Here is a 27,756-nt window from a genome sequence, read left to right on the forward strand (position 1 = left end):
CTTCCACAGTATACGCAGTACGATTGTTTGACTAATTCCGCGATCCCGGGCAATATCTCTTGAGGATGCATTAGGACGTACTTCGACAGCAGCCAAAACAACAATAACGACGTCGTTGTCATCTACAATTGGAGCATGTTTGTGACCCCTATATCGAGGAGGTATGCGCCCTGTTCGTTTCAGACGATTTGCTAACCGTCGAAGTTTATTACGGGAAATTGATTCTCGCTGTGGGAACTTTGCGTTATAAATTCGGACTGCAACATTATAGTTTTGCCTACATTCCCCTAACACCATTAACATGTTAAATATCTCCCCGTTCGTATATGGCATTGTTCCAATACATTGATATCCTTAGCCAACACTGCACTAACACACTGTATTAGGGTAGCACGTGCCACCTTCTACATGAAATGGAAACCTTCTGACACACACACACACACAACTCAGTTCGTAGGGTGTATTACTTTTGCACAGCACAAGTACTTCACTACAATTCGTACTAACGACCCTTCAGCAAAGCCTGATGAACTTACTGTGGAACAAACTGTGTTCCAGCGTACCTCACGTTCGTGCCTTTCAATTCAAGGTTGTCTGCGACTGTTTCTCTCGAGAAGCATATGTTTTTTTTCACAACAAACATAAACCAGCAAACAGCACAATCCAGTTGCAGTAATCGTTATTAAAGATGTGTATGTTTATTCATTACGGTGCTTCATTTGAAGTTATACGTTTCACGACATTAATGTCTCATGAATTTCACATTTACACGACGCATAGGGAAGAAAAGGGCAGGTAGGGACAGGGCAGGAACCTTGCGTCAATTCCATTATTCGTCTGTTGTTACTGAGGAACACTCAGCCTAAGATAGGTATACAGACGAATCAGGGTGTGACATCATTCTAACCTAGGTTGGGAATTGGTGAGGAAACGCATTCTCGAACGGAAATAACACAATAACGCGGAGAGGGCCCCAATGTAACACTCGGGGATTGGCAAGATTTATACGTCATTGTATAGCACACGGCAAGTCCAATATAGTTATATTTATACCGCCGTTTAGGGTTCTTGGCTGAATGCGGGCAAATGGTGCAAAATAACATGTCCAAGGGGAACTTCCGTATAATTGCTGTACCCAAGAGAGTTATGGTGTGCATCATGGAAACAAATCATCGCGTAGTGCACACAGCCGAAATATTTCATCCGTTGCACTAGCCAGTCGGGAGGATACAGTGTTCAATTTCTTTGATCCCATAGTGCCGGACGTCTGGGAGGGGAGACACCACCCTAAGAAGCAACATCACAACTACCGATAAAGGGCTTTCAAACACACATTCTGTGGGGACACCAAGGTGAAGATCTGGGAAGACCCCCAGACTTCTTACAAAACAGATGCAGGAAACATTGGTAGAGCATGCTTGCCTCGTTCCAGATCTCGAATTCCGTGCAAGCAAAGTGAAAACAGTTGTTTTCTCCCGACCGACTAGTGTCATTGACTCAATATTTCGGCTGTGTGCACCAATCGCTAATGTGCTTTTATGATGAACACCACAACTCTCCAGGGCTACCGGGCACTGTCCAGCAATTTTACCGCCAATTCCACTGGAATATGTGTTTTTTTTTTTACATTCATTTCAATGCAACTTTTGATGACATTTTCATCCGCCGCCATGTTGCATAGGATGATCGTAGCGAATAGGGACTTGTTGTAGCTTCTTTCCCTTTACAAGAAGCTTTCAAGCGATATACCACTTGACGCCTCTTTCCATTTGACAATTTTGAGTTGGACCCCGTCTGGGACCCTGTGATGGACTCTGGGGCGAAATTGTTACTTCGATCTGTTGTCCTTTGAGCATCATGTGACTCTTGTTTTTCAGTTTTTCCGTCTGGCTGCCCGTTTGAGATTTATAGGAGTGGCTATATAGTTTTCAATGCAAATTTTCATGACATTTTGACCCACCGCCATTTTGCTAGGGAGATCGTAGAGAATCGGGACTTGTTGTAGCTTCTTTCCTTTTACAAGAGCTTTCACGTGATATACCACTTGACCCCCCTTTCCATTTGACAATTTTCAGTTGGACCAGTCTTGGACCCTCCGGGAGACCCAGGGACGAAACCTTTTACTTCGCTCTGTTGTCCTTTGCAGCTAATGGCATACGTGTTTTCAGTTTGTACATATCTCGGACCGTTTTCGATTTAAACGCCTTGTACGGACTAACGGAATCACCCGATATATATATTCAACTAATTTCCCGCGCATAAAGATATAATACATATGTTCAAGTATTCTATTTAAAACAGTGGATAATCGATGTGCAAGGCTGGCATGTAAACACATAGAACATAGATATAAATGTAACTAATGATATTGACAATACTTTTGGGCCCAAATAACTACAACAACATGTACATTCAGAGTTACCAGAGGAAACACAAGTGGGATTAGGTAACAACTTGACGAGAGATTCTAATGAGACAACGATAGAAGGAAAGGCAAGTAAAATTTAATCATAGATCGGTCCATCGCTCGCTACTGCACGTGAATCCTATATAAACTGAACATGAATTTCTTTCGTAACAAACTACGGTATAATTCACTTCACGGCTTTAAAATTTATTGTCTATGCAATTAGAATTTAATGCTCTGAATAGCATGCAACTATATATCAGAAAATGTCAACAATGCAATTTCTCAGAGTAAGCAGTTCATAAAGAGGATTCGTAAATGCAGCTTGGAAACAAAAACAATATCATAAGGGCAACACTTCGAGTTAAGTGGAAACGCTAAGATTATTATTCTAATTATTTTGATTACTAAGTTATAAAAATGATCGTGCTTTCCCAGAAAGGTAGCTTGCGTTGTGAGTTATCTAGAAATCAATTCTTATGGGCCTAAACTAATATTTACTTATGGTTTATAGCAAAAAGGGGGGGTCATTTTCGTATTGACCAAATCATTACGCTTCGCAGCAACAAAAAAACTAGCGGCGATTAGTTCTTAATTTGGCAAGAGATGGCGTTAGTAGTACGGAAATAACCTATGCACGATTGAATAATCTTTGCAATATTTTGTTAAGGTGGATCACCAACCCGAAATCAGTACATATTATAGCACATTCCCTTAACTACTTCGCAATGAAACGTTACATATTATTGTAGTATAATAAAGAGTTATGTTTCAGCCATAACACAAGACACTGCTTCATTTGATTGTGTCTTCTGATATCTCAAAAAGTAACAAATAAAAGAAAATAATTGATTCGGCTTACAATGAGCACACAAGATGGCACTTCTTCTTAGATCTTACTAGAAGTGCTCCCTTTTATGAAATGTTTATTAGTATGTGTAAAGTATTTTAAGGTAACAATCTTATCACGAAATACATATATTGTTTGACCGTTTTTCGTGATATGTTTCATATTTTATTTAAATGTTAATTTACATTTAAGGAAATAGATTTTGAGACAAAACTTGTGCAGACCGCCATAATGCGTTGTTGCCAAATCTGTACGTTTACTGTAGTAACAATAAGAAAATTCCTGGATTCTAGCGTTGCAGTTCGAGAAGCAGAATCGAGGTAAAGGTCAAAAACTAAGTTCTCTAGTAAGTATTTAAGCAGAATTCTATGATTACTCCCTTTATTATCTAGCATCATTACACACTTGACACTATCTGGCAATGTCGCACTATTCAAGTATCGTTTAGCATAGCACCGAGAACACCTAGTGATCCACCTTACTCATAAGCCATATATTATAAAATTACGATAAGAACTACTATGACATTTCTCGCTCTGTGGTAACATACTTGTTACGGCGGACCAAAAAGATAAATAAACAAACAACAATACACTGTCCCTCGATACATATTTCACACATTCTATCACACTTACTACTAAAATCTATGCTAGTCACTTCAAACCAAGCACATCAAATTCCATATATACAAGAAAGTAAATACTGACACATATAATTGTACATACTAATACATATTATCGCACCTCTCACTATATACGAACCAAATAAGGTTATTTAATTTCACTATATCTACAATCGGCTCTATGAACTGAAAAGTGGTTAGAAGAAATGATCAGACCAAATAGCCCTTCTGCAAAACTAAATAATGTTTTCAAATACTATTTTAATGCAATTGAAAGGACATATCAAATTGCTAATCGTAGGGGTCCCTTTCCTAAAGGGAAAAGGACCCTAATGAAAAAATCGTTTAACTCATTTTGGTTGGAAGCTTAATCAATTCCGGAATCAACAAGTGCCCCGTTCTTCGTTTACACTACCATAATGAAAATACTTTAACTACTACGAAATTGTATAACGCCATGTTAGTAATAATTAAACAAGGTCACACTTACTACGTACACAGACAAAAGTTATATTTGGACAGGTCTCGCGAAACCCTAAACTGAATTTTGGGAGGGTAAAAAGGAAATTTTAAGATGTTTCGAACAAGGAGAACTTCAGTTAAAACACACAGCACACAGCCGATGTTTATCACATAGTAATACATATCCTTTCCATCACTGTTCATATGCAGTAACATGGCGTCCATGATACAAATTTCTATATTTCACAGTTTTGATGAATTTATTATTGAATGTTTACTGTCTCGGGCTCACTTTTCGCTTCCAACATCGTAATTTCTAAACTGAAACTATTTGTACCTTACTAATGCTGATATTTCCTCCAAATATTCCACTCTTGTGAGGAGCCGAAAGATACAAGTTGTGCTTGGGTTTGTCTTAGCTTCTAGAATGATCATTCTCGCGCCTTGATATAATAGCGTCAGAAAATAGTTCAATGAGGATCAAGTGTTTTGAAGACGGAAAATTATAAAGCGAATGGATAAAAGCGGAAAATAGTTAAAACGGGATAAAACTGGTATGGACATCTTGGAAGGACGAAGGGGGTCTAAATTATTCTGCCAAAAGTAAGATTGGTGGATTATTTTAAGAATTTCTGTCCAATTGTGGGACTATGCTTTCATATAGCACTAAGATGAGAATTTCAACACTCATGCATGTGAAATGTCCATATATGGAATTAATAATAACTTAATGTATAAATAAAGATATTATTCCCCAAAATACCAGTACTACTAAATTATTTAAAGGTCCCACATTAATTTTGGTTTGAATAAACGACGAATGAATGTCCTACACGGACCGAAGTTATATTTTGGAACATCCGGTAATACAGTGCGTTGAAAAATTAATGGACCCTCCAAACAAAAACTGTAAAGGTACATTACAATGGGAGGTTAAATTAAATATTCTACTTTTTATTGATATTAATAAATAACATTTGATAACATAATATTGGAGTTTATTCGTAGACTAAAGTTGTGCTTACGCATAAAGAATAAACATAGTCTATTTTTTCTGTTTCAGTCCTAAGTTTAAGCAATTTTAAAATTTTCTTATTAGTTTTCATTGTTATGTTGTTCTGAGAGAATGATCAAATGACATAGAAATAATACAGTATCAAGAAATTTAATATGTACACCTTTTGGCATTGATGTGGAAAACACAGGGCTATTACTAAAACAAATATTATACATTATTACATGCGGGGTATTGTTCTTCTGTTTAATGTGGAATTAGCGATACAGCACTTGCGGGTGGTTAGAGGAAGTTTGATAGAGAATAGTCTATGGATATATTTATCTGTTTCTGATGGTTCTATGATATTTCACTATTACATTTGAAAGAGCCTAGGTTTATGTTTATTTCTTGTCTCAAGAGCGTAAACGAACAAATAAAGTCGAAAATAAAGTTAATATCACACTCTTTCATGATTTTACTTTTCATTTGTGCTAGATGTGTTTTTCAATATCTTGATATTCTTTTGATTTTTACTTCTTCAGTCTGTGTTGATCTTATTCTGGGACAAACTGATGCATGGATGGGTTATGAAGTTTGATACTCTTTCGGTTTAATTGTCCACATTCGTATTATTATGTTTTTTGGCCTGGGTGCCTGTACAATACTACTATGGAGTAGCATTGGTTCTCTTCGTAAATGCTTTTGTGTAGTATTGTAAACAAAGCAATCCAGGAAAACAATCCGGATCTTGCCACAATAGGCTCTATACTCAATTACTGAAAGCAGTATGGGAAATAGTAATTCATTTAGCCTGACATGTTGTAATGAAATAGAATGAATTGATTATGATCAATTAAATAGGCCATCAGAATATGTAATCAGAAAATAAAATATATTTGAAAATTGTGAAAGTTCACTTTTGTGGTGAAAACGGTAAGTATGAAAATAACTACGATGTTAATTAACTTCAAGATTATACAACCTATTTGCCGTATCATGAGAACATCAATGCCTAGTAACAGTAAGCCAGGATTTACTTTTAAATTTGTAACCTAACAAGACATTGGAAAAGTATAGGAGCCTGAATTGCTGTAAGCATTTGGAGCAATGTAAGCCTGACATTTTAGATTATCAATCTACTATCCTAAGCATCACTCTACTTTTAAGCTTCAGCATTTTCCACACTTAAACACGACCGGATACTATTAAAGATCTATCTGTTCTGTTGGGGTTCGTCTGGCGTTGTCGACATAGAATATGTATGTATGTATCCACAGTTGCTGCAAATCATTACCATAGAAGTCAAATTGCAGAAAATGACAAGCGATTAAATATTTTTGTCATAATGTAATCGATAATACTACTTGATCTCATTTCTTGGGCAAGGCACTATAACATTGAAAAGAAAACAACATAATACAGGCCACTGTGTATTGAAACATTACAATCACTGGAACAAAGCGTTCCTTTTGTGACAGCGTTCCAACTTCCCTCCTCATGTAGTCTGCATGGATAATTCTCACTGGAATTAATTTTGCTCCAAATCTCAACTATGTCATTTCTGCTTAGAAATCATTAACGCATATAAGGAAGCAGAATATAATACCTCAAACAATGCTTCTGTAACACAAAAGAAAAATTTACCTTGTTGTTTTAACTGGTATTCTAGCCTCTCCTTCTGTCGTCATTTATTGTTTACATCATATTGCACCTGCACGTACATCGGTGTTTCAAAACACTTTCTCTCACTCGGAAGAAGAGATATTTTTCATTAGTTCGCATGAAATACTTAATTTCACTCTAAATGGTACGTTTCGAACTAACAGGAAGTTAGCCGATGGTAGCTGGATCATGAAGGAAGATTAACATGAAAAACATTTGTTTTAAGTATGATGCATCGTCAATTATAGCCAGGCATTTACTGATTTTAATAGTCACATTGAGAAATTGATGCAATTTATTTATTGCCTTCACCGGTAGTTGCTTCGTTATGAGAAAAGAATTTCAAATATAGATTGCTTTTGATTTTGAGGTGCGATAAACGTTTCATCGCCCACGCTGTAGTCTTTATATTTTGTGCTATTCTCTAACTGTTTTTTTTTTCTCTGTGTATCAACAGAAATATACAATTAAGACATGTTATTTTATGAGGTTCCTCTCTTCCAGTTTCCGTGAGTGTTTTATGTAGTCAAAGTATGGAGAACCTTTTGGCCACTACTCAGAATGAGCTTTATAATCTACCAAAATTTGTAGGAATTTTAAATTCATAGGGAGTCCACTTGAACTTCAGACGGTAATAAAAAACTGACGACATTCTATAAGTTGTTTGATTTTCGTATTTTATTTAAATAAGATTTATTGCATTAGAATTTGAGACTGGTAGATATAGTCAATGCTCCTGTTGATGTTTTAGAGCACTTTTTGAACATATAGCTTCCTCACATAACTCTTTCTAGCGAAAGTCACAAGTACATGCATTAAACTATTTCTGCAGTGATATTAAAACTTGCTACATGCATTTACACGGAAAACCTCTTGAAGTAGTTATCACAGTTTTGTCATAACGAGTGATATAAATCTTAATGGTATTAATATCTTTCTTTGTTAGCAAGCGTTTATCTATTTTGTGCTGTTAGTTGCTCTTACATTTAGCCACGTTACGCCATAATTTGCAATATTTGTACACCCAATGCAGTTTGGAAATTACCCAAAAGAGCTCAAACAAATAGAGCAAAATGCGTATACAATGTAGTGTAAAAGGGACACTAATGCATAATCTAACTCGAGAACTGTTCTGTTACTGTATGTAGAAGTTGCGAATACAACAATGAGAAAGAAGATGAGGTTTCTTTACAGTAACTAGGCTCAGCGTTCAATATTTATTAGTATTTACGTAAAGTTTTTGAACTGGATGAAATGAGTGAAAACATGGGAAGAATGTGGTCCATGTAACATGCCATTGCAAATTATCATGAATGAAAACGTCTGGATTAACGGAAGTGTCTTGCATCAATTTTGATATGATACATAGACCTATGATATGTAGATAATGCAATGAACGTTGCTTGCATTTTGCCGTTGACCATCAATGTTTTGTCTCTTTTACAATGTAATATGTAACTTCATCTTCCTCGTAGTAATTCAGGATGAAAATAAAGGGGGACGCTATTAGCTTCTTCTTGCACTATGTTGTCAGTCATTTTGTTTATGATAATATCTAGAACAAATGAAACTACATCCACTAGTTGTCGGTTGCATGTATCAAAGGCAACTACAGTAATATGATAATTCGGACATTGAGAACCGACGTTCCAGTAGAAGCATGTTGCTAACTTTTCATCAAATTGTGTGTAACCACTTAGGGTCATTCTTTACAATTTTCAATTTCCATATTAGGATTACAGCTTTGAATTGTCTGCAGCATCTCGAGATCATAACTTTATAGGAGCAATCTGATACATGAACGTAAAACTACTGAACGTGTATCATTGAGGTGAAGATTTCCAAATTATAAAGATAGCTGATTGTTGCACACACCTTGGGAATTCTTATACTGGTGTCTTCACACAACTTTTCTCGATAAAGATTATGAGTTAATGTCACCTTTCCTCTCCTTCACAAACGTATTCGGTATTCAATCCCGTGTCTTGTTGATTACTTTTGTAACTTATATTTCAAAACAATTCAACCTATAGCTGACGTAAGGGTGTTTAATATTTCGCGTTCGAGTCACCTACATTTGCATGAGAATATCTTAATGCCTGCTATTAAACAAAATATGGCGGAAACTCATGCAATATTTTGCTTAATCTGGAAATAACCTTACTGGTAAGAAGTATTCGCATCGTAGTGAGTATAAGTCTAATTTACGTTCTCCTAGTTGAATAATTTTTGTGAACTTGTAGACCGCTAGGCCTTCGTGTGACGATTTATGATAATTCGATCAATTTTAAACCAGCTTTCGGAGGCATTTTGCTAACAAAAGCTCGACACTCCAGCACCTGAAAGCTAGTAGAGTACATTGATAAATTCGCATTTTTCTTGTTCCTTATACAATGACAAAATTAAAATCAACGTTATGCATTTTGGATTCTACTATCCGAATAATCTTCTTAAATGTGTGCTCAAATATGACAAATGCTCTTAACTTAAGTACATTTATTTACTTGAAATACCAGGATTACAAAAGATACGTATATAAAAAGAGTGTAACGAAATGCTTATTCTACTTTTGTGTTAGTACGTGAAATGGTATTTAATATAAAAGAAGTCGATTTCAAATATCCGGGTTTTGAGGTACCTTGGTTTTGAAATATCTTCATTATATTTCAGATATTTTTTTAAGTTGGACTCGTAAAATATAATGTAGATTATTAGGGAATACACATTTAAATAATTTAAGTAATTTTAACATTAATTGAGCTTTAAACCGGTACTTTAATTTTATCTGAAACAATGCACTGTGTTTGTTTATAATAGTTTCCATGACTAATTTCAGGAACAACTCAAACAACTAAGTATGTTGCGACAACATTTAACCAGTGGAATTGTTTTATGCGTTTTATCCTTTACTGTTCAATATGTGCTTACTGCTTTTTACACGAGCGATCCATTACATAATGTGACCGTCAGGACCAATAGCTACAAAAATGGCAAAAGGCAATGGATCATTCATCAGGAAATCGAATTTATAGGCTCTCTTTCCAATAACTGGAAATTGAAGTTAGAAAGATTGAGGATAGATTTTAATGGGAATAAAGACCTACAACTTACAGCACTATTAAAAGGTAAGAAATACTTGAATAAAATTGAACACTTAAGTCGTTCTTATTTAATTAGCTGCTTGTGGACCACTCCGGTCCTACACATATGTTTTATGTTTCAGCTATTATTTTTAATACTTCATTGCCTAAAAATGTATATTGGAACTATAAATACGTTGTGAGAAAAGTAAGTATACATTATTCAATCAAAATGTTACTATGAGGTTTGATTTGAGATGGACGCAAATATTGGTCATCAATATGAGTAAACGGACAGACACACACTCACTCACCCACCCACACCCACACCCACCCACTTACATATATATATGTCTTTCATCCCTAAGTACTCTAATTCTACTTAGGTGTACGAAATGTATTTTCTATTGCATCTTTATATACTGTATGTTTAGAGAATAAAAATACTGACCACACATGAATTAGTAAGTGCTTGAATGTAGCTGAAAATATCAAATCTAGAACAACTACTGGAAACAAGTTTGTAAATAATTGCCTCCGTTGAGAGACTTCCTCATATTCTCCTCAATCCAACATCTCTTCCTTTGTGGTGGACACAAGATCTTTCTTGTTACACTGAGTATGTATTGAAATTGAAGTTGATACATTTGAAAAAGTTTGAACCTAGCCGGTATTTGAATCCGGGTTCGCCGAATAGAATTTCTATGCGCAAACCACTTACCTACCGCGCCATTTTCTTTTTTATCTAAACTATTAGCTAGTTAAACCTATTGCAATAAGACTATTCACAAAATATTAACGCTTGTACAAGAAGACAGTCCTTATGAGTGTCACGATGACTTACTCGAAATTTCCTTCTTTAACTCAAAAATAAATTATACAAACCTTCGTCAATGAGGAAAATATCACGAAAAGTTCTTCAAGTTGAAGCTATCTCATCGTTCTTAATTGGTCCCGAATTGTATTACTACTATTCTTCCTCACCGTAACTTCTAATTTTCAAAGAAGAAACGCAAGCAGACATTATTTTCATATTCTTTGAATTACTTCAACAAGTGTAGAAAAAAATTCTATTTTTTCTTCCGTAACTATAAGTTAATTTTCTTATTTTTGTATGAAGAATTTGTGTTAGATTGGCAAATTATGAAGCTGGTATGGCAGATACACGATTTGGAATACCGTTGTGGTAATTGTTTCTTTCTTGATTGGAAGGTATTGTTTACCTAATTGCTATTATGATTGTTATTAATTTATTATTGATATTATTATTATTATTATTATTATTATTATTGGAAAGTTGAGACTTGGCAAAATACTTTATATTATATGAAGTTTTGGATTATTAAATATCAAGTCCTTTTGTTCATATAGAACATATCCTAAATGGTGAATAGCTTAAAAAATGAATATTTCTGGCAGTAGCAGTAGTAGAAAAAGAAGTATAAGAAACATAAGCAATTTCCTTGAAATAACCTTTTTTGATCAGTCGTATTTTTTACCTATTCTATCAATATGCCTTACTTATTCATAAATTGTTCGCTAAACACGTTACATTCCCAAACAAGGTTAATACTGTTGATGTCATCTCGTAGGCCACTGCTCTCTTGCGAGTGTACTGAAGAAAGTCGTATCAAGACTAAGACCGAGAGAAATTGAATATTTTCTATGCTATCTTAAAATGGAAGTACCAACATAACAAAGGATAAAAATTTCTTTTAATTAACCAACGGAAATCGAACGCAGGATCACCAGAATATGAAACAAACGCTTATCCCACTATTCTGAAACATCTCTGTTAATTAAGAAGGGGGAAAACTTGGTGTGACGTGTCTTAATCAAATTGCACACTTTACCCGTTTCAGTGTTGTAAAACTCTTGCTCCGGTCTTAATAAAACAGAAAGTGTTATGTAGAAAGAATAGTTTAGAGCATTCAAATCTAAATTGTCAAAACAAATTGCTCAAAATGAGTAATCGAAGTAGTAGTAGTGGACATTGTTGCAGCATTTAGATATGATGAAGTTTAACGTTTTGCATGATCATCGAGGCTATTGTTTTGTGACACTACAACTTAAATATATATCTTAGAGTATTTCTTTATATTTATATTATTCCACGAGCCAGTATTATACACTGCAGATTGTCGAACTCAACGTTTTATCCAGGCTACTTTGTGTTGGGGAAATAAGACTTTCTAACCGTTGGACATCGAAGACGTAATTTCTGGCCCGAACACTCAAACGTACTTTTTATATATTTTTCTGTCTACTTCATTTTGTATGGAAGGTGTTTTTGTGAAAGGAAACAAAATAAAACTGATAATATAAGCAATCTGAGATTCAAGATATCACATGTAGAAACTGTCGGTGCACCAGCAATGGGCAACTAGCGACTTCTCCGCCATGAATTGATGCCCCGCACTCTCTCCCCACTTCCATTTTGCAAATTATACATCCAGCTGCAGAGACGCGCGAAAACGCCAATGAACCACAAAATTATTTCCGCAAATTATGATAAATCAGCTATATGCGTAATTTGTTTACAATAGCAATGCTGGCAGCTGATGGCGATTTTGGCGCTGCCTGGAGGCCTGCACCCGCCAAAATTTTGCGTCAATGCGCATGGTGACCACCTCGTCACCACGTGGTATCACGTCATATTTTCACGTGAAGTTAGGCCACCCCTCTTTGGGTCACGTGATGTTAGGCCACGCTTCTTTTGGTCACGTTGTTTTTATGTTCCCCTTTATGGCGTAGTTTTACCGAGTTGACGATTTTGATCCCTTTTACGGCATAAAATGTTGGAGATTTTTACTTTTTGATGGGATACAGGTGTGTATATATAGCCCAATTCGTGGTACCTGATTACAACGTTTGCGCCCCTGAAGTGTGATGCCCGCTGAAATTTTGTGCCCTGTACCCTTTTACGATCTGCCTTAATGATGTAGTCTTACTGAGTGTCCATTTTGTTCCCTTTTTTGCGTATAAAATTAGGAGACTTTTATCTTCATTTTCTTACCTTACAGTGTGTATGTATAGTCCATTTAATTTCGTTTCGTTCCCTTTGATTAGTATTAATGATTAATATTGGAGGTTATTGATCTCTCCTATCATGTGACCTTTTTACGTTATATGATTATTTGCAGGCGCACTTAAGACCATTCCCTTATATTTGATGTGATAGTATGAATATTTCGTGATTCAGTTTGTGTCTTAAAATATACCTCAGAGATGAACATGGGTAGTTTACATGTGGTAATTACCATGTTATAGATATTGTAACCATCTGAGTTGGAATTTTGGTGCAAGTTTTAGAAATTTTGAGTTTAACGTCCCCTCGAGACTAAGGGAGACGGTGATGGTGAGATATAGTGAAATGAGAAAATAAGAGGAAACATAATATACTTCCTTGGCTGAGGATTGAAGCAGGGACGTCACACATTACAGGTAAGCGATCTGCCACTGAGCTACCGTACTCCATTGAGAAGTTTTAGTTTGTTGATCACTATGTTATACACATTGTACTCCTCCGAAGACGGTCCCGGGTTCGAATCTTGGTGCTAGTTTTAGGGAATTTTGAGATTAGCGTTCCCTTCGAAGTGAGACGATGATAACGAGAAATGGTGAAACGAGAAAGTGAGAGGAAGCATTATAAATTTTCCTGGTTGAGGATTGAAGCATTGACCTCATACATCAGATACAAGGGCTGAACCATCGTACCCTATTGAGAAGTTTTAGTGTTCGGTGCGATCAGTTTTCAGAATTAGTTTATGTTTCATATAGAAAAGGATGCTTGTGTTATCATCTTTCAGTACTTAGTGTTATCTCTTGTACGACTTCTATCTTGAATGAAACCTTGCTGACTCATAATAATGAAGTGCTAAGCGTTGACATTTAAACGTAAAAACATAACCTTATTGTTCAGTTGGGTGTATTTAGAAATAAATCAGACCCTTAGGGTTGTTGGTTCGAGTCTAGTTGTGTTCGCTATAAAACAGCGTCTTACAACAATAAATTCTCGCGCGATTTTTCAGTATTGCCAACACTAAATTATATTTTATCACAATGAATCGATTCATTTAGTCGGATCAGTTTCGTGACGAGAACTGCTTTTTGTTTCGTACACAAGACTTTTAAAAATTTTCTGAAACATAATTTTGTTTTATACACACAACTTTTGCTACAATTTTGAAAGAGAATTTTTCTTTGAAAAACGAATTTTGTTTCATAAAAAGAACTTCCTTAAAAAGTTCTGAAGCCGAATTTTTAAGCAACGGAAATTAGTTTTGATTTATTTTTACTCCAAATAACAATTTCAGAAATTATATTTTACAGTTTAGTTGATGCAGGAAAAGAAATTGAAATCGAGAAATAAAATACAGAATTTCATTGTCTCCGTGTTTGTTCAGGGAAATACGTTTCTTGATTTCAATTCTGACGAGTACAAATTTTGTAAAGAGGAAATAGAACATATGAATATACGTAGTAACTTTTATTTTGTTTCTTGAAAAAGAAGAAAACATATTTTCAACATCTAAAAAACATAACATCAGATATTTTATGATCACTAGGTAGACTACGAGAGTGAGGTGAGTAAAAGAAAAGAAAGTGTGACGATTTTTTCGTCCCTGAATTCGTTTTCTCCAATGGTTTTGCAAGGTGGAAGGGTGATGTCATCTTCTGCACCTGAGCTTGTATCCGCTCGAGCATCAGAACTCGGGTAACTCTGAAGCATGTCCCGTGGAATTGTGCTTGACTCTTTGCCTGTCTTTGGCAGGTATGTTGGTGGGATTGGGAAAAATATAGCTATTGTTCTGTTATGGCTTTTTGTAATACCCATAGTCCAATGTCTCGTATGTATCGGGTATTAGTCAGCGCTTTTTTGTAATTGAAACAGTATTTCTTTTCATCAGATTTCTTGACAAGATGATGATCCTGAGTTCTGTAAATTTTATGATGATTATGATGATGATGATGATGTGGGTGCTGATGGATATTGTTTCACTAGACTGGTTGACGATCATTGCTCCAAAGTATTGAAATTTAACTTTTGGCTTGCTGTAAAATTGAGTCTGAATCCATGAATTTTGCATACATAATTCATTGATTACATGTCAGGGTCATAGATTTCTAAAGCATATATTTTCTGCCACCAGACACGAATTTTTTAATGCAAATACTAAATTGCATGCACTCGCCAAAATGATAGCCTCCAGGAAAGGATTTACATGGATTTTTGTTAAAAGTGGATATGAAATATATACAAGCCATTCGAATTACTTTGATGTCCTGAACACAATATCTCACCAACTCTTGGAAAATAAACGTATCATTCTGGTGTTAGTTGTACCATATCACGAATTTCTCTCTTTCATCCACGTTCATTTCATCTGCACCATAATGATGGGTGTCCGGTAATTTTCCCATGTACGCTTGATTTGCAGCAGTAATAAAAAATCTAGAAAATATCCTATTATCGCTGATAAATGAAATGCCTTGGATAATTTACTTAAAGCCATTATCATGAAATTTAAGGAGACAATAAACAATAACTGATTCACTAGCATTTGCACCGTTCAAGATCAAAATAAGTTTTAAATCATGTTCTTCCACTAAGGATCCACACTTCTGTCCTTCACACTTCTAGCGTGTGACAATAATAATAATAATAATAGTAATAATAATAATAATAATAATACTAATAATAATATTGAATGACGAAACCCAAGCTGGAATCCCCGCTTTCCCCCCGGGACATGTCTCTCCCTGGCAGCGTTGACTTCGTTTTGGCCGATCCAAGAATTCCCAAGCGTCTAATACAAACTATAGACAGTCATGTGCATCCGGTTATTATTATACCTGTATATTACTTTTTCCATACGAAATTTTTCTAAAGTGAGCTTCCGGGGCAGAGTAACCCTTGCCTCAACATCATGCAGTGAAACATATTGAGATGAGTGCGTATAATTGTGTGAATTTCGATTGTAACTATCACCGATCATTAGAAAGTGAATATGATAGAACAATGAAATAAAGTAGAGTACGTAATTTTATTATATACTTAAATGGCGAAGTCGGATTCTCTGATTCCAAATGGTTATCGTCGAATATACACGGTTACAGGAGCACTATGATTGTCTAAAATAAAATGATCTCAATGATGCATCCCCTCACATACGACGTGTCATTCATCGCACCCGTGGCGAATTCGGAAGAACATGCACCTTCGGAACGTAAGGTTAATAGTTCGCGCAGCGTCGGGCACTTTTTAAACTTTTCTTTGGAACTCATTGTAATGTAAAAGTAGTAGTAGAGGCAGCTGATAGTGTTTTTGCGCTTTCTGAAGCTCAGCGCCCGCCAATATTTTGCGCCATTGCGCCCAGCGCCCACCCTGGGATGAGGTGTTAACAAGGCATAGGGTCACGTGGTTAGACCACGCCTCTTTGGGTCACGTGGTTTTATGCTTCACCTTTATGGTATACTTTCACCGAAGGGCGATTTTGTTCCCTTTGACGTCATATGGAGATTGTTACCTTTTGGTGGAATGGAGGTGTATAGCCTATTTTGTGGTACCTGATTTCAACTTTTGCGACCCTGGATTGTTCGCAAATTTTGCGCCCCGTACCTTATGACTTACATGATTTGACGTTCCGCCTTTATGGGGTAGTCTTGCTGAGGGTCTATTGCGTTCCCTTTTATAAGTATAAAATTTGGAGATTGATATCTTCATTTTCTTACCTTATAGTATGGATGGATAGTGCACGTCAATTTCAGTTCGTTACCTTTGATTAGTTTTAATGGTTAATTTTTGATGTTATTGACCACTCCTAGGATGGGGCCTTAATACATTATATGATTATTTGGAAACGTACTTAAGATCATTCCCTTAAATTTGATATGATAGTATAATTACTTCGCGATATATTTCGTTTCTTACAATATACTACAGGGAATGAACATAAACAACTTACATGTGGTAATTACCTCGTGATAACTATCTTATAGACATTGAAATCGTCCGAACACTGACCTGAATTCGATTCTTGGTGCTAAGTTTAGGAAATTTTAAGTTTAACCTGCCCTCGATGCCATGGGAAACGATAATGATGAGAAATGGTGGAATGAGAAAGCGAGAAGACACACCATAAACTTGTTTGGTTGAGGATTGAGTCATGGATCTCACACATCAAAGACAAGAGCTCTACCACTGAACCACCATGCCCATTGTGAAGATTAAGTTTTGGTGCGAGAGGTTCACTTACGGAAAGAATATGAATAAGTTTTAGACAGATTATGTTACGATACATTGCAGATGTTTGTTCGTTGTTACTTATACGAGATTGTTGTGAAATTGCAGAATCTGCTTATACGAGAGTGGAATGTCTTACTACATCAGCTTTTTTCATATCCGCGGGACCACAGGTTCTGTTCTTTGTGAAGCCCGCGGATGTGTTACACCTCTACAATCCTTTTCATTATTTCCCCTTCAATTTCCTAAAGTTAAGTTTCTGTCAAGATGCCTCAAAATCTTCTTCTGGGAGGGCACAAAATCTGAAGAACCAGCACAGATCAAAAGAAGCTAATAATACCATTAATCGATTATCATCTCAAGGGACTTCTGTGTTAGGAAATTTGGTAAGGGGCCTGGATACTCGTCAGGGCCTAGTAATCAGATGATTACTAATTTGAAACAATTGTATTCAATAAACCTCAAAAATTAGACTTTATGGCAGTTATTCCCCCTTTGGGATTCACTTGTTTTTTAAATAGGCCATTAACCTTCGCCTGTCAAAATGAAGTCCTGTTGTTATTGGTACACGCCATTTTAGAAGAGCGTAGCTCTGATCCATGTGGCCGTGGCCGTACCCAAGGGTGGCCTATCATATATTTCTGTTCGCATGGAATTAGTTCTACTTTAGTGCTAGTATGTGAAAACAATAATAATAACCATATTTATTATTATTATTATTATTATTATTATTATTATTATTATTATTATTATTATTATTATTATTACTGTAGTAGTAGTAGCAGTAGTATGAGTAGTATTGACTCAAGGAGTCCCTCGTGGGAATTCCCGCCTTCTCGCCTGGACCACTCCGCCCTTGGCAGCGAGTACATCATTTTTGACGCACTTCTTCGATTCATCGCGAAGAATTCCAAAAGGGCAAACACGAACTATCGGCAGTCATGTGCATGAGATTATTATTATACACTAGCAGCGTTCACCCCGCTTCGCTGCGGTCACCCCGGAACGCAATAAACTTTGTTACTTAGATAATTTTTACTTTTTCGCTTTCAAATTGCAGTAAATGTTAACATTATATCGCCTGTCATTTATGTTAACCCGCCGAGTGACACGGTCATGCGGGTTGCATATAAATACGTTTATTTTTACCTATGATGAACTAATAACAAAGGATTTGTACGTTATGGACACTTGAATGGTCAATTATCTCAAGACACTGGTAATTAAAAATTAAAGTGATATGATAAAAACCATCTAGGGTCCAAATCCTAATAACCCCCCAACAATAAAAGAAATTGGTTCAGCCGTATTAGCGTGATGAGGGAACAAAGGATTTGTACGTTCTCTTTTATAATATAGATTTGTTTCTCCAGACGAATTGTTTCTAAAGTGAGCTCCAGGGTTAAAAGTAACACTTCCCTCTACATAGTGCAGTGATGAATCATGAAATGGGTAAGTATAATGCATGAATTTGGATGGCGACATTCGCCGATCGTCATAAAGTTAATATGGGTGGTGACGAACTCCTTTTATCTTCCCTAAAGGCATGGGCGGCGATTAGGGGGGGCAAGAGGGGGTAGTTGCCCCCCCACTTTTTTCAAGTGACGCCTTAATTTATATTATTTAATTGGGAAACGTAAACAGGGTGTCCACACAATTTGAAGAAAAGATCTCTGACTTTTCCCTGACTTTCCATGATGAAAGTTCCAGATTTCCCTTACCCCCCTGAATAACTTAAAAATATAGAAGAAAAAAAGAAACCCCAGCCTCCACACTCCCCATAGTTGGCCTTGTTCTCTTCTGCTTCTCTTTCTTTCTTTATTCAATTTTCTTTCCAAATGAATGTAAATTTACAAACATGTGCATTAGGCCCATATTGATTTGGCCTACATATTACACAAAATGTAAAGTTACAATCAAAAGTGTGCAGCACACAGAGTACTTAAGAAATGAAAAAATTACACATTGTAATACCAATTACACAGCATTATAATATTGCCTATAGTAATAAACAGTCCATACATGATTTTACTGATTATTAAAAAAAAAAGACACACTACCTAACACACATTACATTATGTAAGACACTCACATTACTTTTGCTGGTGCAGTTCTTAAATGCAACCCATTTAGAAATATGTTTTCATACTTTCACGCATAGTTTTCTTCTCATTGATCTGACTATCCTTCTTGACGTCTGCGCAGTTTAATTTTCTTCTCTTCTTCCTCCAGCTCCTTTAGTTGTTACTGTATATTCCGTTTCTCTCTCCTCTTCTCGTCTCCAGCATTTATTTCTCTTTTCTTTTCCAAATACACCTGATATAATCTCATTGAACTTCTCACTGAATTTATCATACCTCTTGTAATTATTAATCCTGATGATCCACTTATTCTCATCACAGAATCATATATGATCCGTTGAGCAACCAGAGATTCTTCTTGTAAGTTGTCAACAATGAGAATTTTATTTATTGTGAGACCACTTTAAAAAATGCGTTTTCATGAAAGAAGATAAAACACAATTTCATAACTGACCATAAGTCAACGAAGTTCTTCCCATTTCCTAAGTAAAAAACTCATCAAGTCCAATACCATCCCTGTCATTGGATATGAATTCATTCCAGTGTTCTTTAAATTCTTCAGTCTGAGCTTTCACTGTGCGCTGGAGATATTATTTCTTTGCGTTCTCAGCCACTTGTCCAGATATCCTCTTGGCAGCATTCAATTCTTCTAGAACAGCGCCTACCCTTTTGACCAAATATGCCAGGATGCAGTTAGATGTGTTTCTCGCAGAATATTAGTTTCAGAAACTATATCAGAGAATACTGACTTCCTCAATATCATCATTGAGAACACTACATTTTGTATCCAGTAAAGAAATCAAAAGTAAAGAAAGTAACAGTAAAGAAATCAACCCTATTTCATAAATTCAGTAATTGAACAACTGACCTAAATCGATTTTTTCCTGACTTTCCCTGACCAATCTGCCATTTACCTGACTTCACCTGATACATTTTTACTTCCCTGACTTTCACTTATTTTCCAGAATGTGGACACTCTGGTAAAGGTTTTGTATGCATTACTGTTTCATAGAAAAAATGGTGCCATATGATATTTGCCGTTGCGTGAGTACGTATTGGTTATTTGTCTTCCCATGGAGTTAAGAAAGCTGCAGGAATTGCGTTTTAATTGCAATTCAAAGCAATTAATATTGTAATTGCATATTTCTTTAAATGTCATAGCATATGCTTGCAGTACTTACTGTATTTTATTTTCTAAGAGAAAAAACATTCCTTTAATGGCATGTGTGGAATTAAAAGTATAAGTTGTTCATTAATCCCCAGTTTCAATATAACTTCTGCAAAACAAGCCTCATTATTCGTTACTATGATTAATATTATCCTTTCTATTTATTTGTTTTGCGAATTTATTATTGAATAATCTGATCAAACAGTTTTCCAGACAGACTTTTAAGATGTTCATGAGCAATTTCTCAAATCTCTTCTTACACTTTCAATGTTTAGGAGTATAAAGGGTTAGTTTCTACCTGTATTGCTCTTATGAATTTACTTAAAATAGAAATACGACATACGGCATTTTAAGTGAAAAAAGATAGTATCCTATTAGCTATACAACCTTTTGTCAAAGAGTTTTAGAAACAACCAGGAAATCTAACATTGGATTGATATACAACTGTTCTGATAATGTCTTGCCCCCCCACTTTTAACGTCCAATCGCCGCCACTGCCTAAAGGGTTATTGCAGAATATATACACAGTTAAACGATTACTCTGTTGGCCGAGATGATGCTTATGTAAGTGGCACAGTGACTTACTCGAGATTACCTTTTTAACAAGAAAACAAGTTATATAGATGTTCCTGTATGAAATGTTCTTCAAATTAAGGCTACGTCATCGTATTCGACTATGGCACGGATTTACATTACAATTCTTCTTTATCTTCTAGTTTCCAAGACGAAAACACATTAGAAATTATTTTAATATTCTTTGAATTAAATCAACACGTGTAGAAATAGTGTGCTTTGGGTTTATTTAACATAACTACTAGTTTATTTTCTTATACTCGTGTGAGGAATTAATGCCAAAGTCTGAAAGCTGAGAACTGCTCGGGTTCAAATCCCGTCGCGAAAATTACATCTTTATTGGAAGGCATTGTTAACGTTATTGACATTGTAATTCTATTTTTCCTTTATTATTTTTTATTAATATTATTATTATTTTATTATTTTATTATTATTATTGTTATTATAATCGCAAAGTGGAGACTTGGCTATATATATTTTATACATTTTCTGATTGGATTTCAAGTTTTTTGTTCAATAAACAACCCATTTTAGGAGTTTTGGGGAAAGAAATATCATTCCTGTTGATTTGTGTTTGTTTACTTGCTCGCTACTCCAAGAATGGATACTACATTTCAACTTTCAACCTCAAAGTTTTGATGATCATAAGAAAGTAAGTGAACAAGTAATGAGATTAATGAACTTTGCGTATTAACAACATACAAAGTATCAGGTTGTCGGAAAGTCATGATGTATTTCGGTAAATATGACAAAAGATGATTTGTTTATATACTAAGAGTTATTCGGATCATGCAATAGTTACATCATGAATAGCGAAGATGTTGGGCATATTGTGTGTTAATATTGCTCTTTGTTAGGTTTAGTTTTACAGATTTGACAACACATAGAAAATAGAAGATATCAAAAAGTGCGTGTTCACCATATTTTGTTGTTTTACTTCAGGCAAAGGAAGAAGAATTCGCGAATAGTTTTTGTGATTTTTACTGTCCTCAATTATTCTGTGTTTATTTACCTGTTCTTGAAAAGATATTGGAAAAATTTTCAAGAACAGGTAAATAAATTAGTTACTTTTCGTTAAATTAGTTTACTTTTAAAAGATATCCAGTGCCCTAAAATACTAGATCCATGAGTATATGTTCCGATCTATATATTCAGTGCCGTGCCGTGAAAAGTCAGGGCTCGAGGCGAGACCATACGGCAGCGCCTCAGTACGTATGAATTGAGTCGGTAGAAAGGGGGTGGGGTCGCCACCATGATTTTCGTATGAAAATATTCAAAAATATGTCCCATGATTTTGGTCACTTGTAATACTTTTCCCCCTTTTCTTTTTTCTCTCGAATTTTGCGCTTCCTTACTGGGACACCCAGAGCCGTATCCCGCTCTCTCCTCTCATGGCACTCTAATGTGCTCGTCATGGGTTCGAAGAACTCTAATGGCCAATTTCTCCATGGCCTTGAATGTTTGATATCTTCTTAGACGCCAATTTAAATTTGAATTATATGGACTATTCTTTGTATACATGACTACAAAACTGCAATACCACCTGTTATTCTCCTTTTCCTGCAATAGTAGGCAACCCAAAAAGCTCGGGGGTTGGGTTGGTTGCGAATTCGAAAGGGGTTGGAACAAACTTCAATTTTGTAACAAATATATCAGTGTAGCAAACTGCAAACAAGAGAATAACACAAATAGATAAAAAATACAATTTTATTATCGTGACGGAGTTGGATGACATCAAAGGTCTTACTTAAGATGTTTAACAAAATAAATGGCAACAAACAGACACCAGAGGAAAGCGTTTCTCTTGCCCGCCAAAAAATTAATCTGATAAAAAAGAAAAAAAGTTACATAATGTAAAATTTTAATATAAAACCCACATAAAAATATAGAAATTTAACACCCAAAAGGCAAGAACAACTGAGCCGAAGTAAATGAAATTGTGGACACATATTGGAAAAATAAAATGAGGGAATACGGGTTTCGGATTTTCTTAAAAAAATGTTGAATGGGCACAGACATCTGCAAACATTTGATCACGAAATATCAAAACTGCTAGTAATTGTTAAGCTAGTTCTAATAGAATCTGTTCAGGTAAACTCTTGCCTAAAATAGAACTGTATAAACTTCTTTAAAGCTTCTGACATTCCTGTTCGCTGCTCATATACAATAATATGTACTTTTCACAATACTCTTTATTTCACACTTCTACAATAACATATTTTTTGAATACCATCACATCTCTTGACTAATTATATCTCTTTTCTCTCACCTAACTCTCTTTATCACTTTACAACATTATTCCGCAACAAGCTCCGAAATAACAACAACTAACGTGATATCCATCTAAATTCCATAAACAACTAACTTGATATTTCATAACTACATAGCAACTATTCTCAGTTCTTCTTCTCTCTCTCGCTTTTTCTAGTACAGTTCTAATACTAAAATACTTTCCACCCTAAAGTGTTACTCAAACCTCATTCCACACACTAAGACTCATACCCCTAACAGTAATAGTATGTCAGATGTGTGTAAAGGACACGAAGAATTGCAATGAAACTTTACATATGGACAATACGAAAAAAAAAATACGGGAATTTTTATTTTCCGCGAGAAAACTGTTTTCCGGTGCAAAAGCCCCACCTAGAGTTTTGAAAGTTGAGGTCCGAAAGGCAAAAAAAGTGAACCGAAGTAAATGAAATTGTTCAACGATATTGTAGCAGTAAAATGAGGGAATATGAGTTTCGTATTTTCCTGGAAAAAGAGTTGGGTGGGGAACGGATCAATCCAAACGTTTGATCATGCAATATCAATAGTGCCAGTAACAGTATGTCATCCGTGTGTAAAGGACAAGAGGAATTCCAACATAAATAAGTGTATGGACAATACGCAAAACGTAAACGAATAATGGACTTTATTTTCTGCGGAATAGCGGTTGTAAGGGTCAAAAGCACCCAAAATTTTGGATTTCGACGAACGAAAGAAATGAAGAGGAGAACCGAAGTGAATGAAATTGTTCACATATACTGCAGACGTAAAATAAGGATACGGGTTTCGCATTTTCCTGGATAAAACTGTTGGGTGGGACAAAGATCCCTCGAAACCTATGATCACGAAAAATAAGAAAAAAACTAGTAACACTATGTCAGATGTGTGTAAAGGACACTAAGAATGGCCAGGAATCTTTGTGTATGGGTAATACGCAAAAAAAGGAATACGGCGTATTTTGTGTTCTGCGGAAAATGGGTTTCAGGGGCAAAAGAACGCACACCAAAATTTTGAAATTTGACGTCCGGAAAGTGAGAAGGTGTGAACGAAAACGAATGAAATTTTGTACAGATATTGTACTAACAAATGAGAGAATACGCGTTTCGCATTTTCCTGGAAAAGACAGTTAGGTGTAGCACGGACACCTCCAAACCTTTAATCACGAAATATCAAAAGTGCTAGTAAGTCTATGTCAGATGTGTGTAAAGGACAAGACAAATTCCAACGAAACTATTCGCATGGACAATGTGCAAAAAATGAAGGTATACGTTTCATACATTTTATGAGGAAAAACGGTTTAAGGGAGCAAAAGAACCCACCCCAACATTTTGAATTTCGACGCCCGAAAGGTAAGAAGAAGTGAACAGAAGTGAATAAAATTTGGCTCAGATATTGTAAACTTAATATCAGGGTATACGGGTTTCATATTGTCTTCAAAAAATGGTTAGGTGGAGCACGACCCCCTCCAAACCTTTGATCACGGAACATTGAAATTGCAGTTAATAGCATGTCAGATGTATGTAAAGGACAGAAAGAATAGCAACGAAAATCTACGTATGGACAATACGCAAAAAAACGGATGAGAGTTTTTATTTTCTGCGGAAAAGCGGTTTTAGAGGTCAAAAACACCCACCTAACATTTTGAATTCCGACACCCGAAAGGAATGAAAGAGAGACCCGAAGTGAAGGAAAATGGTCACATATATTGCAGACGTAAAATAAGGATACGGGTTTCTCACTTTCCTGGATAAAACGGTTAGGTGGGGCACCGACCCACGAAACCTTTGATCAAGATAACTAAAAAGTGTTAGTAACACTATGTCAGATGTGTATAACCGACATTAGGAATTGCCAGGAAACTTTTTTGTATGGGTATTACGCAAAAAAGGAACATGGTTTGTTTTATATTCTGTGGAAAATGGGTTTCAGGGGCAAAATACCGCAAACCAAAATTTTGAAATTTGCGCCCCAAAAGTAATAATAAATGTAGAAGAACGAATGAAATTTTCTACAGATATTGTAGTCACAAATGAGAAAATACGTTTTTTGCATTTTCCAGGACAAGACAGCCAGGTGGAGTACGGACACCTCCAAACCTTTCATCACGAAATATCAAAGTGCTATTAACTGTATGTCCGATGTGTGTAAAGGACATGACGAGCTGCAACGAAACTATGCGCATGGAAAATGTGCAAAACATCATGGTATACGTTTCATAAATTGTCTGTGGGGAAACGGTTTAAAGGGGCAAAAGAAACCACCTCAATATTTTGAAAGTGGACGCCCGAAAGGTAAGAAGAAGTGAGCCGAAATGAATGAAATTTGGCAGATATATTTTAAAGATAAAACGAGGGTATACGGGTTTCGTATTATCTGAAAAAAAAACGAATAGGTGGAGCACGACCCCATCCAAACCTTTGATCACGGAATATCAAAACTGCTACTAATAGAGTGTCATATATTTGTAAAGGACAGGAAGAAATGCAAGGAAACTATAAGTATGGATAATACGCAAAAAATAAACGAATTCGGGTATTTTTATTTTTCGCGTGAAAACTGTTTTCCGGGGCAAAAGCCCCACCTAAAATTTAGAAAGTTGACGCCCAAAAAACAAAAAGAAGTGAACCGACGTGAATGAAATTGCTCAAAGATGTTGTACAGTAAGAGACACTTCTGGACGGTACATCCATATGGATATTTACGGCAAGAGTGCTTCACCAGTTGAGTCCAAAGTATTTGCCGGGAAGTATTGCAACCGAATTAGCTTTAAAAGTAGGCGGGTGGCATAATCGCCAGGCACTGAAAATTCCCGTACACTTGGGTGAAATTCCCACTACCGTCTACAGCATCATTTCTCCAAAATGAGATGAATCTTAGACGTTTAGTTCTTATGCCAAACATACTATTTGATATTCGTCCTATTCGTGAAGATAAAGTGCAACAAAAAATGAAAGTCCAATCATGTTGCTATTGTAGTGAACTCTCTTTAAGTCGTTCGATCAAAAATCACTTTAAAGAAACTGAATAAATAATCTGTCATTTCGGCGGGGGGGGGAGTGGAAGAGCGAATGGTCCCCTCCTACAGAATGAAAACATATACTTTTAATCAAATGCTTTTATGAATTGAAATCTTGTTCCCAAGTCATCTTTTGTCATAACTGACAACATAGGAGAACGGGAGATGCAAATATGATGAAGGAGAGAAACACTCACATGTGCAAATTCAGAATTTGAGACAAAATGATCGGGCAGCATCAATATTTTGTCGCAAATTTTGATTTTTTAAGTAGACATGTAAAAGCTCACCCGAACCTGAGAGCATCCCATTACCAATTGTTGAATTCAAGTGGAGAACTCAGTTGAGAGCATCAGAAGATTAGGGAGGGAGAGAAACATCTTAAGATATGGGGAACGAACAATGGAAAAAATACTAACTTCCCCCGACCGGACTCGATCTTTCAACCCCATGATTATCAACCCACGCCATAGCTCACTCATCCACGGAGACACACAGGATGTGAGACAGTCATACGTCAGGAAAACAACGTTCGTTACGACCAGTGATTTATTTGTATTGGGAAGCTAGAGGAATTCCCCGTCTCTATTTTTTCTTTCCTTGGCACTAAATTAATTACTGTTGTCACAGCCTGAGAAGAATATTTTCCACCTCTGTAGAAAATTTCTTAAAACTTTGCATACATTTTTAGCAACACAAAACATTTATTCATCGATGTTCTGCATAATTATACTTATACAAACGAATTATTTCCAATTCTATGAATTCCCGTACCAAGTAAACAGAAGTACTAAGTATGAAATTCTATATCTCGCGAACAGTTTTGCAGAAAATACCTAAACTAAATTTTCTATTGGGAACAGGGAGGAGCACACACGCGGGGCTTAGGAAGCAGATTGCGCCCATAAGATTTGCTTCGGTCAGAAAGGGACATAAAATTACATTCAAATGGCAAAATCACACCTTTAATCATACCATAATTTTACTTTTAAGAGCGCCAAATGCGTAGAACGAAGGCATTCATCTTGGCTTGGAAGAATAAAATTATGACTGTAAGTGGAAGTAAACAGACTGGTTATGATTAGGAACAAGCAGTGGCGTAGCCAGGAGGTTTGGAACGCCCGACATTTGTAGTAGTTGTAAATATAAGGCCTAAGATTGCGGTTTTATTTAAACTTTTTTCCGGGGTGAAACCCCGGATATATCCTAAATGAACATTTAGCCAGCGGTCCTCCTGAAATCAAATCCTGGTTACGCTCCTGCTACCAAGTGATGTATTCTCTGTCACATAAGAAAATGCATGTTCCCCGTGGAATAGTATCTT

The 27,756-nt window shown here is 35.9% G+C and overlaps 1 protein-coding gene across 2 annotated transcripts in view; it reads left to right on the plus strand.

The window, feature by feature from the left end:
* Nucleotides 1-27,756, plus strand: part of LOC145683417 (hemolymph lipopolysaccharide-binding protein-like) — a 708,489-nt gene that overhangs the window by 340,331 nt on the left and 340,402 nt on the right. For both annotated transcript variants that reach the window (XM_081754754.1, XM_081754753.1), the window contains exon 2: nt 9,837-10,125. In XM_081754754.1, the coding sequence (XP_081610880.1) occupies nt 9,858-10,125 (268 nt within the window). In that variant the 5' untranslated portion in view covers nt 9,837-9,857. The remainder of the gene's footprint in view (nt 1-9,836; nt 10,126-27,756) is intronic.

The sequence above is a fragment of the Thermobia domestica genome, chromosome 4 (genome assembly GCF_964235325.1).
Source record: "Thermobia domestica chromosome 4, izTheDome1.hap1.1, whole genome shotgun sequence".
In the NCBI taxonomy this organism is placed as follows: domain Eukaryota; kingdom Metazoa; phylum Arthropoda; class Insecta; order Zygentoma; family Lepismatidae; genus Thermobia; species Thermobia domestica.